The sequence below is a fragment of the Podarcis liolepis genome, assembly GCF_965112155.1.
Source record: "Podarcis liolepis genome assembly, chromosome: 1".
NCBI classification, from domain to species: domain Eukaryota; kingdom Metazoa; phylum Chordata; class Lepidosauria; order Squamata; family Lacertidae; genus Podarcis; species Podarcis liolepis.
In genome coordinates, this window is record NC_139554.1 from 56,960,327 (window position 1) to 56,976,871 (window position 16,545).

Sequence of the window (16,545 nt, forward strand, 5' to 3'; positions counted from 1 at the left end):
AGCAAGGGGACGTGCTGCACACAAAATGGAGCATTGCGTCCAAGCAGCAAGGGAGGGAAGGCTGCAACCGCCGCTCACCGAGGAGGATCGGTAAGCGGCCATTATTGGCACAGCTAGCTCTGGTTCAAAACTGTATTTTGACAGGATTATTCTATTATGTGGTGAATTGAAACTCAATTACTCAAATCCTTTCTTCTGTGTCCTCCCTTTTTTATCCAGGTGTCATCATGGGCGCATTGTGTGGGGCACTTCTTCGCATGGCGGCACCTATTAATCCTGATGTCATCATGTTGATAGCCTTCCCAGGAGATATCCTGATGCGGATGCTAAAAATGTTGATTCTTCCTTTAATTATCTCAAGCTTAATCACAGGTGAGATCTGTTCTAAACAATTAGAAGGTTAATCTTTTGTGAGAGATTAAGACCTATACAGTAATACTCACAGCTTTATACACTCTCATAACAGTATGTGTGTTCTTCATATTAATGTACCGGCATTATCCTTGAAAATTGTCTCCAGAAAGTCCGCAATTGTGTACTACCTTTATTAAGATCAATTGGAAGGATTGCAATTGGAAGGATTGCAAAATTTTGGCAAGCTTTTGAGTTTCCCAGAACACTTCATCAGGCAAGTTGTTACACAAATATGTTACATCTAGACATCAGGGTTGTAAGTCGGGGTTTATTTTCTCAAGAAGAGTGAAAGCAGCCATTGATTCTTTATCCCATAATCCTCAGTGTGTAACCTTATGGATGTAGTACCTGTGCAGGACTTGCTCAGCCTGTGATCTCCATCTTAGAACTGTGTGCAAGCTGACCTCATGGTTTTAATAGCCAGAGTAATTGTTCTACTTTGTTGTTGTTTTCCTCTTCCCATCACTCCCTGCCTGATGTTTTCATATGTGTCCAAACTTCAGAACAACATCTTTAACTGACCACAATGCATTTTTATACAGGTCTGTCTGGCTTGGATGCTAAGGCTAGCGGTCGGTTAGGTACAAGAGCTATGGTTTACTATATGTCCACGACGATCATTGCTGCTATATTGGGAGTTATTCTGGTCTTAGCCATTCACCCAGGCAATCCAAAGCTCAAGAAACAGCTGGGAGAAGGAAAGAAGAATGACGAAGTGTCCAGCCTTGATGCTTTCTTGGATCTTATCCGAAACTTGTTCCCAGAAAACCTCGTACAAGCATGCTTTCAGCAGGTGAATGACAAACCTTTGCCTCCCACTAATATCTTGTGTGTAAAAACCATGACACTAAAAAAAAACTGAAGAAACTAAAACTAGATTTGCAGCTGTAAATTTAGCCTGTTTTATACTTATCAGTACAAAATAACAAACAGCAGTGCTTCTACTGAGTTCCTCATTCTTTGCACTGTTCAGTTTGCATTGTAGTTTATTTTAGTGTTTCATTCTTGATAAAAACATTCTTCAGTTTTTTTTCTTTCCTACAAATATACCTTCAGAATTTATTTTTGTTTCCCTGGAGCTTTAAAAGTCTGTCTTTTGTATGGAAGGAGAGGAGAAGCACATATACACTTTTGATTTCCATGCCATTTGCCGAGCTTTTCAATTAAAGATTTTCCGTCAATGGACACACACTCTGAACTAATTTGCCTGGTTTTAATTAAAGTCAGTTAAGCTTAATATGATTAGCTTTGATTGGATCCAGACCTGCCCTATCACTAGGCAGAGTGAGGCAGCCAATTCTGAGCATCGTGGAAGGGCAGCATATTGCTAATGATCTAATTTATTATTATTGTGTTTGTATTGCCAGACTGGAGGTGAAGTGCTTGTGACGTGTTTTTTTTCTGCTATAGGTAACTAAATAACTTCACAGGTCTGGGGTACTTGGAGGGCAGGCCCAGTTGATTCCCGGGCAGCAAAATGTCTTGGGCCATACATATCTGACCAGAGCATGCTTTATATCTTACTCCACATAGACATTTATTTTTCATGTATTTCAGTTAACAGGGCTGGGAGTACAGTATATTCTTATTATTTTTATTAATTTTTTAAAAACAATTCATTTATAAATAAATAAAGTGATAAGAGAAAAAGAAAAGAAGGGTTTGGAAAATAAAACTGCAGAAAGTACAGTGTAATACAATTAGTAAAATCAATTACATTTCCACATATTGGTATATAGATATAAACAATATTATTATCTTAATACCTATGTGATTATTAATAGCCTACTGCTTTCTGTATAAACTCATAACAAATGTCAGTATGTTCATCCAGACAAAGCCTGTGTCTATAAGCAATCCATTCATAAGCTGTGAGTGTTGTCAGGTTTTCAATCCATTGATTAAAGGGGATCATATCTTTATTCTTCCAGTTCATCACTATCAGTCTCTTAGCCAGCATTAGGGCACATGGAATCTATTTTTGTTGTCCCATTCTTTGCTTCCATGCAATACGAATATAATTCAAAAGAATGTTCTCTGAATTTTTTAAACTTTTACAATCATATTTATATAGTCCAGCACTTTCTCCCAGAACTTAGTAAGTATAGAACACTGTAAAGACATAAAGAGGCATTATCCTTACTTCATCTCCAGCAAATAACTACCGTACTTTAGGGCTGGGGATATATTATAATTATTTGTACAGAAATATCTGTGAAATCTGATGCATGGAAGGCTGTTTCTATTCTTCAGGACTTTGCTTAGAGAATACAATGCCACCGTGGCCACTTTTGCACGGGGGAAAACAATTTGATGTTTGGAAGAAAAGTGCCCAAGCAGTCAAAAGTTCTTGGCACTGAGCAAACCTATGGTGGGTGTATTCACCTACTTAGGGGTGAGGCATGTCGCTGGATGATTGCTGGGGAGGGAAGGAAGTTTTTCCTGCAGTTGCCTATTCTACTCTTACTAAGTAGATAAACATTTCAGGCTGTAGTCATATTTCATCAGAAAAGTATATTAAGATGATTTTTTTAAGGGTGGTGTGAATGTTAGCCATGTTGTTTATGCTTTCTGCTCTACACACATGTATGAGCAGCCTTTTTCCTGAAGCTAAATTATTTGACAGTTACACAGACTTTTTTTTTTAATGATCCAAGCAAGATCCACTGCCAAACCTTTGCTAAGTATGCCTGAATGGCACCATTTAAAGGATTTTAAGTGCTATGTTATCTGAGGTCGTAGCTCTAGGCTGTACCGTGTGGGTGGGGAGCAGAGGAAGGACAGGACCACATAGGGAGACAGATGCAAACTGCTGCAGAACTAAGCTAGATGCATTTTCCCTCTCTCTTACCTTGCACCCAAGAGCACCTAAAAGCCCAGTCCTCAACTCTATTTACCAAGAAGTAAGATTAACAGATTACAGCGGGGCTACCTTCCATGTAAACGTGCTTAGAATTGTAATCAAATCTGAGTGGCTTTAAAGGGCATGTTTATTCGATATACCATCAAAAGAAGAGTCAAATATGTAGAGGCAGTACGTTCCCAAAATTAGAACAGCATGCATTAAACGCTGAAATGAACTCTTCCTTTCCAGCTAATTGTATTTTACTGAAAGTGACAAGTGGGCCCCTCGATGGGTAGAAAGCTGAGGAATGGGATAGTGGGCTGAAAGGGGAGCAAGTAGCTAGCTTACATTAGCCCCATCAGTCCTTTTATCACCCTCCCGGTGCTTATAATATTGAAAGACATGTTTATTCACGGTATCATCAAAAGGAGAGTCACATGGGTAGACAGTGTGTTCCAAAAAGTAGAACAATGTGTGTTCTGTTGCTTTGGTCTCTCCCTTTCCAGTTAATTGTGCTTAACAGGATGTGGGAATCGCCCCCTTGACTGGTAGAAAGCTGAAAGACTGGCTAAATGGGCTGACTGGGAAGCAAGCTACTAACTTCTTATATTGGCACTCTCACTCCTTTTATAAATCTCTGGGCGATTGTAATGTTAATGTCTTCTGGCAAGCAGCTCCTTTCAATTACTTCACTATTTTTTTGAGCTTTCTTTGTTCGTCGACAGTCACTTCGGTCAAGTATTTGTTAAGGTTAAGATGGATAGCTCAGCTGGTTAAGCATGACACTCTTAGTCTCAACGTCGTGGGCATGAGCCCCACGTTGGGCAAAAGACCACAGTCATGGACCTAACTTAGACAGGTTTATTAATTTCAATGGGTCTACTCAGAGTAAAAGCTAGCAGAATACTACTCCCTGCCCACACTGTGTGTCAGCCACGATCTACAGAAGTGGGGAAAGACAGGCTTGGCCTCAGACCCAGGTTCTTTCATGTGGCGGCATTGGTTGTGATTGCTGCGGCAGCCAGGGCGTTCTGAGATGCCCTGGGTGTTATTCCAAAGGGGGGGGGGAGACAAAATGCCGACCTCTGATTGGCGGCACCTCCCAGGGCACGCACCGCTCACCACACACCCCGAAGTGTATGCCACACCCCCGGGACGCGCACTATGCCCCCCATGGGTGGCGCGCCATGCCTCCTGGGACCAGCGCCAATCCGGGTACCAGAGCAGGTTGCTCCGCCTCTGACGGCAGCTGTAGACTGGCACAACTACCTGTTTCCCCAGCTCCACCTCCAGCCTGCATGCTTGGCTGGGCTGTGGATATGATGGTTGTCACAACCCCTTCTATTGGGTTGCATCTGTGGTAAGGGTTAGAGTTGAGCCGTTAGCTTTCATTGGCATTTACTCACAGGTCAGCGTGTCTAGAGCCCTAAGCAAGTGGCAGCCCAACAAATAAAATTTGCATTTCGACCCCTTTGTATCTCCAGAATTTTACTTATTAAAATAAAAGAACCCCTTGCCGTACGTACCATCTTATGAACCTTCTTAAAAGAGACATTAGGCCAAATGGCTAAACTTCTTTCTTCTGGGCCTATGAATCTGGCAATCTATACAACCATGTGTCCTGTTTTATCTGATCACATATACAATTTTACCTGTATGTAAGGAAAAGGCTTCTTGGATCCTTTCTAGCAAAGACGTTAGATTCGGCTTGGTGGCCAACAGAGGCCCTTAGACATCATGTGCACTCTTACTGCCAGTCTACACAATAGTTTTCGTTTCTTAGATTAGTTTTCATACTGGTGGCTGCAGAATCCTGGAGTGCTTTCCAGGGTCCCTCAACAAGAAAAACAACTTCCTTGGCTTATCAGTTCACCTGCAGGGACAGTGATGTACAACAGGCTCAGCATTCTGTATGAACTGAGTATCACCCTTTAACTCTTCCAAGAATCCTGTGCAATCCTTACCTGTCAACATGAAACCCTCCTTGAAGCTCAAAAAGTTGAGAATTGTGGTTTTAGAAAAATCCAAGAATAACAGTACTTGCCTCCTGCAGGTAGACATACCTGTCAAAAGTGGCAGCCAGTGAGGTCGTTTGTTAGGAGGGGAAATACTATTGCTGGTGGTTGCAAAGCAGTAGAGGGAGAAAGGGAATTTCCACTTTCACCTTTTGGCACCAGGAACTGGAGGTAGGGATTGGTCTGGGCCCTAGACATTTGGTTGCCTGAGGGAACTGGAAATGCCCCGGCAAACTGGGTTACATAATATCCATTATTAAGATATTTTGACAGGTGAGACTGAATATTCTACAAGCATCTCTCCCTTTCTGACTGCAGAAATAGAATAAAAAAATGAAATAGCTAACCACTTGTTGCCATTTCATGAGGGACCGGTGTTTACTCTGTCTAATGTTAGGGCCAGATGGTGCAATTGCTGAATGGATAATTCCTCAGATTTGAGTGCAGGGTGCTGACGTCAGCAGGGGTAACTCCACTCTGTAACTCTGCACTTGCATATGACTGACAGTGGGACTTCCCACCTCCTCCGATGCCTAATGGTAAAGCTCTAGCACAACTTTTAATATTATACAGTGGTACCTCTGGTTACGAACTTAATTCGATCTGGAGGTCTGTTCTTAACCTGAGGTACCATTTTAGCTAATAGGACCTCCTGCTGCCACCACGCCACCGCTGCACGATTTCTGTTCTCATCCTGAGGTAAAGTTCTTAACCCGAGGTACTACTTCCGGGATAGCGGAGTCTGTAACCCGAGGTGTTTGTAACCCGAGGTACCACTGTACTGTGCAAGAGTTAAATTTGCACTCGCCTTCTGTTGGATCCCACACATTGTGGTAGTAGTAGTAGTAGTGATAATAATCATAATCATAATCATAATATACAGCCTTCTGTTTCAAGAATAAATGTTTTCCAAATAGGCTTACAGGGAACTCAATAGAAGCCATTGTCTCAATGATTTTCATCACCTGCCTAGCATAGGTACTGGGTAAACAGTTAAATGGCAATGCGCCTCTAGGGGAAGGGCTGTAGCTGAGTGGTAGAACTTCTGCTTTGCCTAAAGAGGGTCCCAGGTTCAAGGGCAGGAATTTACCTTTTCCTCTGTTCCCACATGATTTCTGCTAGCAGTTTTACCTAGCAAGCCACTTTATCAGCTGCTTCTGCCTATCAGCTTTTGAAAATTCAACATGGTGAGTTTGACTCATTCCTAAGACTTGATGTCTGTGGCCCTTTGCCCCGGAATAATTGAAGAAAAGACAAGCAGGTATGGTTTTGTAATCTTTGCCTTTATTCAAGCCATCTCCCTAAAATCAAGATAGTAAGAAACTGTGATACTTGAAGGGTGAGCAATGACTGTCAACTTACTATGGTGTTTAATTCTAAACTATGTGTCTCCTGCTTAATTGGCAAGCAAAGGGAATAATTAAGTAATTAGCAGTTAACTACTTAAAATTAAAGTCCTGCTAGACCTTCCTACAAGACCTTGAAGCTGAACTATTTAGCAGCTCCAGTATAGGAAATATCTTCATCCACAAACAAACAAACCTGCACAGCTTGCAAGAGTTTTCAGACTGCCATAATTTGCTTTGAACTAGCACTTTATTCCATTTCCTGTGACTTTAACAGGTGCAGGTTAATTAGAAATTCAGTAGATACAATTCCCACCCCCAAATATACAGCAAGAGAAATTTGAGGCTGGGCTTTTTTATTCTGGCAAGATCAAAATACCTCCATGTCCTGCTTGTTTGTGGGCTTCCTGTAGGCATCTGGTTGGCTGATGTGAGAACAGGATATGGGACATGGGACCGAGGAATCTTGTTTTGATCCAGCAGGGCTCTTCGTATGTTATGGAGTCCAATAAGTAATTTAACATTTTGTCTACTTTTGTCCAGAGTATCAAATGGAAGGAACTGGTTGACATGGAGACGAACTAGAGCGCCCTGTATCTAATACAAATTAATGGAATTTCAAGCTGCGTATCAGAGCCTTAGTGTTGTTAAGACACGTTTAAGACAAGGGCCTGTATTGTAGTTACAGGGGAGGAAAGCCTAACTTGTGTTGACTCCCAGACATTTTTGCACATTCTGGGACATTGGTATGTAGTTGTAGCCACTGACTTTTTATTATGGTTCCTGTCGGTATACCAGGAATTAAATCAAGCCTGCATTGGGCATGCATGACTGACTCAGTGTGTACTAGAACAGGTGGAAGTCAGTGTGACCAAAGCTTTTCCCACAGCTGCATACAGCGCCTTAGTGATGAGAATAAATCCTGATGTGACAGTCCCTGATAACGACAGGCCTGGTCTCACCAAGGCTGCCAAAACTCCATCATTTTGCTTTGTTTCCAATAAGGTCTTCAGCAATAACCCTTCAGTTGCAGGAAATTCTGCTGTTCTCAGAGCCTTTGTAATGTTTTAAAGATGACAGAATTCTCAAGATAATAATCAACTCCATGAAAATATGTAGGGATTTTGGCTTGCTTAAGAGCTTCTGCTTTTCCTTCCTGCATTTCAAAGCCACACATTTCCGCAGGGTGCTCAAGCACATTTTTTTAGATTATTAATAAGATGTGAATGTAGTAAAATGGTTAGCGTAATCTGCATGGTTCCCTTAATCATTCATGATGCCGCTATGACTGGCAGCTTAGCAGAAAGAACAAATATAACTGTTGGATGATTTTGCTAACTTTGCTATCTGACTAAATTGTCTGGTGAATTAGCTCTTTCCCTTTCATTGAGCAAACTGCATGTGTGATTTCAGCAAGACAAAATCAACTTTGCACAGATGCTTTAGGAAGTACCTCCTGCAGACTTGAATGCCTTGCATTCCCACTGCATAGTAAAAAGGACACACAGCATTTTTTAATGACTGGTAACCTATTTTTGAATATCCACTAGATTTAGAAATTCTGCCTCTGTTCCATTGCCAGCTAGACCTTTCAAGTCATTCTTTGAATGGAGTTCGTAGATTATGGCTTGTATACAACAAAGTTGTCCTGGTTGCACAAAGACTCCTGCTTGCTCAATGAAACTTTCCCTCCCTCTCCTCTCCCTATGTGCCCCCCTAAATATGCTCTGGAAGCTTGGGGGGGAAACTCAGAACAGATTTTGGGGAGCTCATAGGGATGACAGGCATGGGAGATACCATCGTACATGTGCGTATCCTTGTGTGAATGGAATTACTTTCTTTGATACAACCCAAACTATTTATCTACTTCTCACAGAAACGATAGATAAAAATATTAGTACAGTGGTACCTCGGGTTGCATACACTTCAGGTTACATACGCTTCAGGTTACAGACTCCGCTAACCCAGAAATAGTGCTTCAGGTTAAGAACTTTGCTTCGGGATGAGAACAGAAATCGTGCTCCGGCGGCACGGCAGCAGCAGGAGGCCCCATTAGCTAAAGTGGTGCTTCAGGTTAAGAACAGTTTCAGGTTAAGTACGGACCTCCGGAACGACTTAAGTACTTAACCTGAGGTACCACTGTACATCCAAAGATGAAAGTAAACATTGTGGGAATCATTGTACCTGCATTTGGATTTGCTCCCATATAATTCCCTCCTGATTTGGGTAGAGTTATTGCTTTATTATGGTGATGTTTCCCCACGTGTGGTTTTTAGGAAAGATCAGAGATGTCTTGTATTGTTGTGCTTTCTAATGGCAGAGTTGGATTTGTGTCTCAGTCCACAGACCTTAGCACAGAGCAGCAAGGTGCATACACAAAACTGGCAATGTCCAGGGCTCCCCAAACCACAAGAGCCCTGACTGAGCACCCAGAGAGCAGCAGATGATGGAGGCCATAGCAGACAGGCCCTGCATCAGCATCTCGGCCAACAAGGGCATGCTGGGACTGCCACTCGCCACCACCACAGCATCCTTTCCTTCTTTAATTTAACATCCTTTTATAGTTAGGCAGCAGCCAAGCATGTCCATGGTTACAGATGCTCATGTTATTTTTACTTTAAATATATATTATTCTTTGTCTACAACAAAATGGTGCTGAATCTCGAGTTTATCATCAGGGCAGCAGAAGCACAGTACGTTTTCTTTCTGTAGTCATGATGATGCTAATTAAATGAGTTCTTTAAAATGGGAAACGGCACATGTTCAAAGTACTTCTTTTTTTATTAGGGCTGGCAAACTGCTTTTTGTTTAATTTTTGCTCTAACATAACAAGGATACAAAAGCTCTTGTAAAGCATGGAATGGAGATGGGGGAACAAGCAAATGGTGTAATTGTGTACTGCAGTAACATAGAGCTATGTAAATGTGTCTGTGCAAGGTTGCTGAAGACAATAAAGTCCAGGGTCTAAATTTACCTAGTTGCACTGGTGATTTGCAAGGGCAGGTGCCAGAAGAAATTTAGAAGGGGGATTTCAAGCTCAGAGTTTGCACTGCTTATGTAGCAGGCAACTTTACACCTGAATTTGCAGCCCTGTATTTTGATTCTTTCAGATTCAAACGGTCACCAAGAAAGTGCTTGTTCCTCAAGAGATCGATGAACCAGCCAATGCAACAGACTCCATCTTTGACATGTTGAATGAAACAGAAGTGACGCCAGAACCTCAGCTAATCATTAAGAAAGGCCTCGAATTTAAGGATGGCATGAATGTCTTAGGTATGGAAACACTTTTAGTGTATGTGTTCTTCACGGTTATTATTGTATCAATATTGTGCATTGTTTTGAATATATTGTTATCTTGTCGTAACCCACCCTGGGACCTTAAGGTAAGAACGCTAACTAAATGATTAAATGTTTTATTGCATTCATATTATATATGCTGTAAAATGCCTTCAGACTTTTTAATTTAAAATATATGTAAAGCAATATTCAAGTCCAATAAATCATATCACATATCCTTTACATATACTCACATTTACATATTCATTTTTGCATATCCTCCTCTGTTTATCTGTATGGTTGCAGGTGATTCCAAATCTGTTCAGTCATTGAGCATTTACACACATATACAGATGAATGCTTATCCATCTAAAAGTGCAGTGGCGTAGCGTGGGGGGTGCAGGGGGGGCGGCCGCACCGGGCGCAACATCTGGGGGTTAGGGGCGCAACATCTGGGGGTTAGGGGGCGCAACATCTGGGGGTTAGGGGACGCAAATCCATGGGTTAGGGGGCGCAAATCCACGGGTTAGGGAGCGCAAATTACTTGCCTTGCCCCGGGTGCTGACAACCCACGCTACGCCACTGTAAAAGCGGCATATGTTTATATCATTTGGTCATCGTAACAATCTTTTATATTATGATAGCTTTTTTAGGAGATAAAATAATAACAGTACATGCTTGAGTTTTCCTAGGAACACTGTTCTTCCTAGCATGGGGCAGGACTGACTTATAGGCCAAAACACCTGAAGAGCACCAAGTCATCATATAACAGGTTACTGCAAGATATTAATAGTTGTAGCACATGCATCACTTGTGCAAGGGAAATTTGCCATTATCTTTTCCCCACTCTGTTCCTTGTGCACCCCCCAAAAAAATTCTCCTGAGAGTAGAATAACACTTAGGGCCCTTCCAGACCGGTGTTTTACTGGGGGTGTATTCTGCAACATGTTCATGACACAAAAATAGCCTGAACTGACTTGAAGCCTGATTTAGTAAGGTTTATTTATTTATATTTTAATTAATTAATAAGACAGAGCCTCAGTAGCGTTTAATATTTTAGCATTCTTTCAACAGGACTCATTGGGTTCTTCATTGCTTTTGGTATTGCAATGGGCAAGATGGGAGAACAAGCCAAGATGATGGTGGATTTCTTCAATATCTTGAACGAGATTGTAATGAAGCTGGTAACCATGATTATGTGGTGAGTCAAAGTCATCATCTGCCAAGACACGCTAAATCCAGTTGTATTCTGGACATCATTTTGTAGCTTTTCTGTAATTTCTGCATGACCTACCTCACTATATTGGTCTGAAGCTACAGCACTTATTTCGATTGTTTGCTTTTCACAGTTGTATCCTGCCCTTAGCCCACAAAGCTCAGAATGGCATAAACAGGAGTTTTTTTCCCCCAACCGCTAGGCAGCCGGAACAGAATGTGTGAGGTTGGACCAAACTCAACCTGGGGAATTAATGGGATGCTGAGAGATTTGAGTTGAGGTCTTGTCAGTTCAAGTTCAGATGTGCCACACCACACCTCATTTGGTCAGAGAATCAAATGAGGCTGTTGATATGTTTTTGCATATTTAATTTACTGTGGATGCTCGGGGCTTTCTTCTATCAGAACACACTGGATTAGCCTCAGAAGAACTTGATCTTTGCACAGCCACTGTTCCTGCATCACTGCTGGGACCGATTCCTAATACGATACATCAACAGAAGGCTTACCTTCAACCCATGACTCTTGTTCATTTGCATAGAAGAGAACATTTAGTCTATGGAGACACATTCCTTTATTTCATATCCAAAGGGACATTCTTTCCTATTATTTATGGCTACTCTCTTAGGAAAAGATCCACCCCCTCCAGCAGCTTTGGTGATTTATGAAACTCTTGTGAACACCATAATGACATAAAACAAAATTGGGCATCTGCTAAGGATGTTTCGTAACCCTTATTTAAGGATTATCCTCAGTGACCATTTCAGGAAGCAGACTGCCTGGCACCTGAGAAAACTGTGCAAAATGGGGATTGTGCGAAGCTCATAGAAGCTCCTGATTGATTTGCTGCTTCTGGGCAATGCTTGGATGGTTCATGAGAAGGTCAGATGGAGAGCAGACATTCCTTTTTTAAAAAAGCCCAGTTCCAGTTTTGCTTCCTAAATCTATCTCTCTATAAAAAATTAAGTTTCAGATTGCAAAAAAAAGAAAGTTAATATAGAGCATAAGAGTGGAGATTCCTTTAAGCCACCTGCTGCTCAGCAAAATTAATCATCATCAACGATAAATAAAGCTCTCTCTGACACAGTAACCCTTGTTGGTGGGTAGGCACCAGAAATTGCTTGGGAGCCTGGATATAGCCCACAGGACATGGGGTAGCCACTCCTGCTTCAAGGCCATTGTTGAAACCTTCACCTCTATTCCTGTCTGCATGGAATCCCAGCTGGAAGCTTCTCTGTAGCTTGAGTTCTGGGTATGGGCAGGGCCAGTGAGTCTCTTTGTGGGAGGTCTGGCAAGCCACCCATTCGCTAAGTGGTGTCATTATGAACTGCTGGAGGGGATGGATCATAGGAAAGAAAACAACCAAACAAAAGGCTTGCTTCTACGATATTATCAGCATGTATTAGGTTTGTCAGCAAGCAAGGTTTCGGCTGGTCTGCAAAACATATTACTGTCTGGGCACAAGCAATGTACTGGCACAAGCAATGAAAAGCTCAGCTGAGTCAGTTAACCATCCTAACTGCCTGGCAAAAGCCACCACTAGACTTTCAGGAATTGTAAGGCTTTCTCTGGTCCAAGAAATTATCAGGACTCTAATAATACAGTACTGCTTCTGTCGTAGCCACTCTCACAGTGCTTATCTATTAGGGGTGGAGAATTTTTTCCCCTTCTTTCAAGAGCCCTTGACACACAGAATAAATCAAGTACTGCTACCAGCACCCCCTGCACACAAAGGGGAAAATGCATCTGTCCTGTCTCAAAAGGGCTTTAAAATTTGGCAGTTTGTGCTGACGGAAAGCCAGCCTATTTGCACTTTCACCTCTGAAGGCACAGATCAGTTTTCAAACGTGCCAATCCTCAGGCAGAAGAGCTTTGAAGATGCTCCGGTGGCTGAGAGCCACCCCCATCTGCTTCTTCAAAGGTAAAAATGGATCTGGTCCCCTATCAGCCAGCCACTTTCAAAGCTGTCCTCAAGACTGTGGACTGAATCCAGCCAACAGGATAGTGCTCTTTCAGTCAGTTTCTGCAGCATAGGGCCAGGCAGCCCCTGGTCCCATCATTCAATAGTGGGGGTGTTTGGGGCTGAAAGGTTTTCCATCAAAAGGTGATAATTTAAAGCTACATGGTATAGCTTTATCAGCTGCCTTTATGATGCCGTTTCTGTTTTGAGACACAGACTTCTGCAACTGCATTCTTGTTTAATGCCGCGTTTTCTTCTAGGTACTCGCCACTGGGCATTGCCTGCCTCATCTGTGGAAAAATCATTGCAATCAAGGACCTGGAAGTAGTTGCTAGGCAACTTGGAATGTACATGGTCACTGTGATCATAGGCCTTATCATCCATGGAGGGATCTTCTTGCCTTTGCTGTACTTCGTGGTGACCAGGAAAAATCCCTTCACATTCTTTGTGGGCATCTTTCAGGCATGGATTACTGCGCTAGGCACTGCTTCAAGGTATTTGATATGAAATGCAAAGTTAGCAACACGTTCAGGGCCATTATAAATACTTTGCTAACCAGACTTACTCAGCGGAATGTGTGTGGATTAGCAATACCTGTGAGCTGATCAATTAACCTAAAAATGAAGAAAAGGTGTAAACTGGATTTCACGTGCCCACAAACTCAAACCTGGTTCATAGCATTAACTGCTGTGATTGCAGCTACTTGGTTCAGATGACACCTGTTCCCTCAGGGATTGCCTGCAGGAATTGGGGGCTGGGTGAAAGTCTTCTCCAGGGCTGGCCTAGACCATATAAGGCTGCTTTGGAAGTATCATTTTCAGGGCTTTTTTCCCAGCCCTGAACTGAGTTCTGGAACCCCCTCAGGTGGTGCCATTGCCACTCTAAGAGAATGAGGGAGGTGTTCATGGTGAGTTCTGGCACCTCTTTTTCTAGAAAAATAGCACTGGTCATTTTACCATATGACATCTAAATGCCTTGTTTGTCCATTCACAACTTGGATGGACAATTCGTATGATGAGGGATTCATCTCATATAAGATTACAAAGGTGAATGGAGATCATTCATGACAGAAATCCTTCCATAAGCCCAGCACCCCAGGCCTAGATCACCTGCCCTAAATCCAGTCCTAGACTTGTCTTTAGCACCAATAACTGCTGGGTCTTTTCTAGTTTTCCTCTTCAGAAGTCTGACATATCTTTCCAATCAGGCAAGGCTTTCCACTTTTAGTCATGATCTTCTCTGCTTTTCCAGCAGAACCTTCTCAGGTTTCAGACATATGCCCCCACCCCAGTTAACAGGAGGCTGTCATCTCCCTCTCTTCCCAAGGCACCTCTGCCAACTGACCTCTCCTTCTCTGAGTTCTTTAGTCCCTATGACAACTAGGAGTAGTTATGTTATTAGAAATCATATCAGAGTTTTTAAAAATACTGTACAATAGCATGCATGGGGGTGTTCTTCTGAACATGGGGGTGTGAGGTTTAATTGTTTCCTCCCCAGCTGCATTCCCAACAAAAAAAATTCCTGTAACTATGAACCTTAAAAACTAAAGATCTTATTGGAGCCAAAGTGAGATTTTGCTTTGTGGCTCATTGCCATATGCGAGGGGTACGGTTTTTGTTGGAACTGTAATTAAGGAGGTAAGGGTTGCTGTGCTTCAGATGAAATATTCCATCATGCCTGCTATCAATTTTGGGTTGTTTAAACAAATTATCTGCCTTGGTTTCTAATGGCACATGTTGTCACATCTGGTTTTACCTGCATTCAACAACTGTCAAAATATATACATCTACAGGGGCATGCACAAGCTTTGATCAAAACACTGTGCATAGGCAATTTTTACAATCATAGAATTTATACGCTTCCATCAGTTCCAGGACGGATGAGGCAGAAGTTGAACTGTGGACAGACAGAGACCTGGTGAATGTGTGTGTAAGATGCCTAGTTGCTCCCCCAGAGTGTCAATAGAGCTATCTGTCCCAGGAAGTCTGAATTTTACCTATAGCCTTTCATTTTGCTTTCTCCTTCAGTGCTGGCACACTGCCTGTTACCTTTCGCTGCCTTGAAGAAAACTTGGGCATTGATAAGCGTGTGACAAGATTTGTCTTGCCTGTTGGGGCCACTATTAACATGGATGGGACTGCCCTATATGAAGCTGTGGCAGCTATCTTCATAGCACAGATGAATGGAATTGCGCTGGATGGTGGACAGATAGTCACTGTCAGGTGGGTTTCTTGTCCTACACTGGAGATGGTAAAAACATGAACATTACAGACCTTGCCTATTGCAAAGAAGTTTAAAGTTGTGAGCCTCCATTGTAATAAACAGTGAAAAGCCTTGGCTGCTTTTGCCAGTTCCCAGGTAGAGCATCACGTATTGCAGCCTACATGGGAATTACACAGTTTTCTACATGAAGTAATTTCTGTGTAGGGATTTGTAAGACATGAAAGCAGACCTTGATTTCTGTCTATAACCTGGTTTCAGAGGCAGTGCTAATGTGTTTTGTAGAGATTTTCATTGTACTTGATTATAAATAATGGAAAATAAATATACTCAAGTTAAAAGGTAAAGGTAAAGGTACCCCTGCCCGTACGGGCCAGTCGTGTCTGACTCTAGGGTTGTGTGCCCATCTCACTTAAGAGGCCGGGGGCCAGCGCTGTCCGGAGACACTTCCGGGTCACGTGGCCAGCATGACGAAGCTGCTCTGGCGAGCCAGCACCAGCGCAGCACACGGAAACGCCGTTTACCTTCCCGCTATAAGCGGTACCTATTTATCTACTTGCACTTAGGGGTGCTTTCGAACTGCTAGGTGGTGTTAGGTAGATTTATTGCTTTATTGTTCGGCGCCCAGCCATGCTTCCCCTGGGAGCCTCTGTAGCTTCTGTTTACGGAGGGTGGCTTTGTAGCGGTCGTAAAGCAATTAGCAGATAGCAAAGTTGCACAGCGGTTGTGTGTTTGAAAGAGCAGTAAACAAGTCCCACACGTTTCTTCTGTCCTAATATCACTTTATTTGCTCAAAAGTAGCATATTTACAATCAATAACTTCCATCAGAATCAAGCTGCATCTTCTCCCTCTGTTTGCAGCTACGGAACAAAGCTGCTTTCACTTTGCACTCAGCTCACAGCATTCCAAGCTGCTTTCCTCACGTCCTGGCTTATTTCCCTTGTAAGCGCCTCCCCTCAGCCTCGAGACACAGAAGGTTAACCCTTCACTACACCCAACAGGTGGGCAGGAGCTGGGACCGAAAGACAGGAGCTCACCCCGCCACGGGGATTCAAACCGCCGACCATGCGATCGGCAAGTCCTAGGCACTGAGGTTTTACCCACAGTGCCACCCGTGTCCCATACTCAAGTTAGCATGAGTTAAATGAATCACATATTGCTTTAATCAAAAATCATTAAATAAGATTGCTTATGGAAACAAATGATTTTTTTTTTGCAAAATCAAAAGACTGGTGTGTTAATAAAACTACTTT

General features: G+C 42.5%; 1 protein-coding gene across 3 annotated transcripts in view; it reads left to right on the forward strand.

Moving 5' to 3' along the window:
• The window catches only part of SLC1A2 (solute carrier family 1 member 2), a 98,736-nt gene that overhangs the window by 64,227 nt on the left and 17,964 nt on the right, over positions 1-16,545 (forward strand). For all 3 annotated transcript variants that reach the window (XM_083464267.1, XM_083464266.1, XM_083464268.1), the window contains 6 exons: positions 220-372; positions 957-1,207; positions 9,731-9,893; positions 10,971-11,097; positions 13,332-13,565; positions 15,099-15,293. In XM_083464267.1, coding sequence (XP_083320393.1) covers positions 220-372; positions 957-1,207; positions 9,731-9,893; positions 10,971-11,097; positions 13,332-13,565; positions 15,099-15,293 — 1,123 coding nt within the window. The remainder of the gene's footprint in view (positions 1-219; positions 373-956; positions 1,208-9,730; positions 9,894-10,970; positions 11,098-13,331; positions 13,566-15,098; positions 15,294-16,545) is intronic.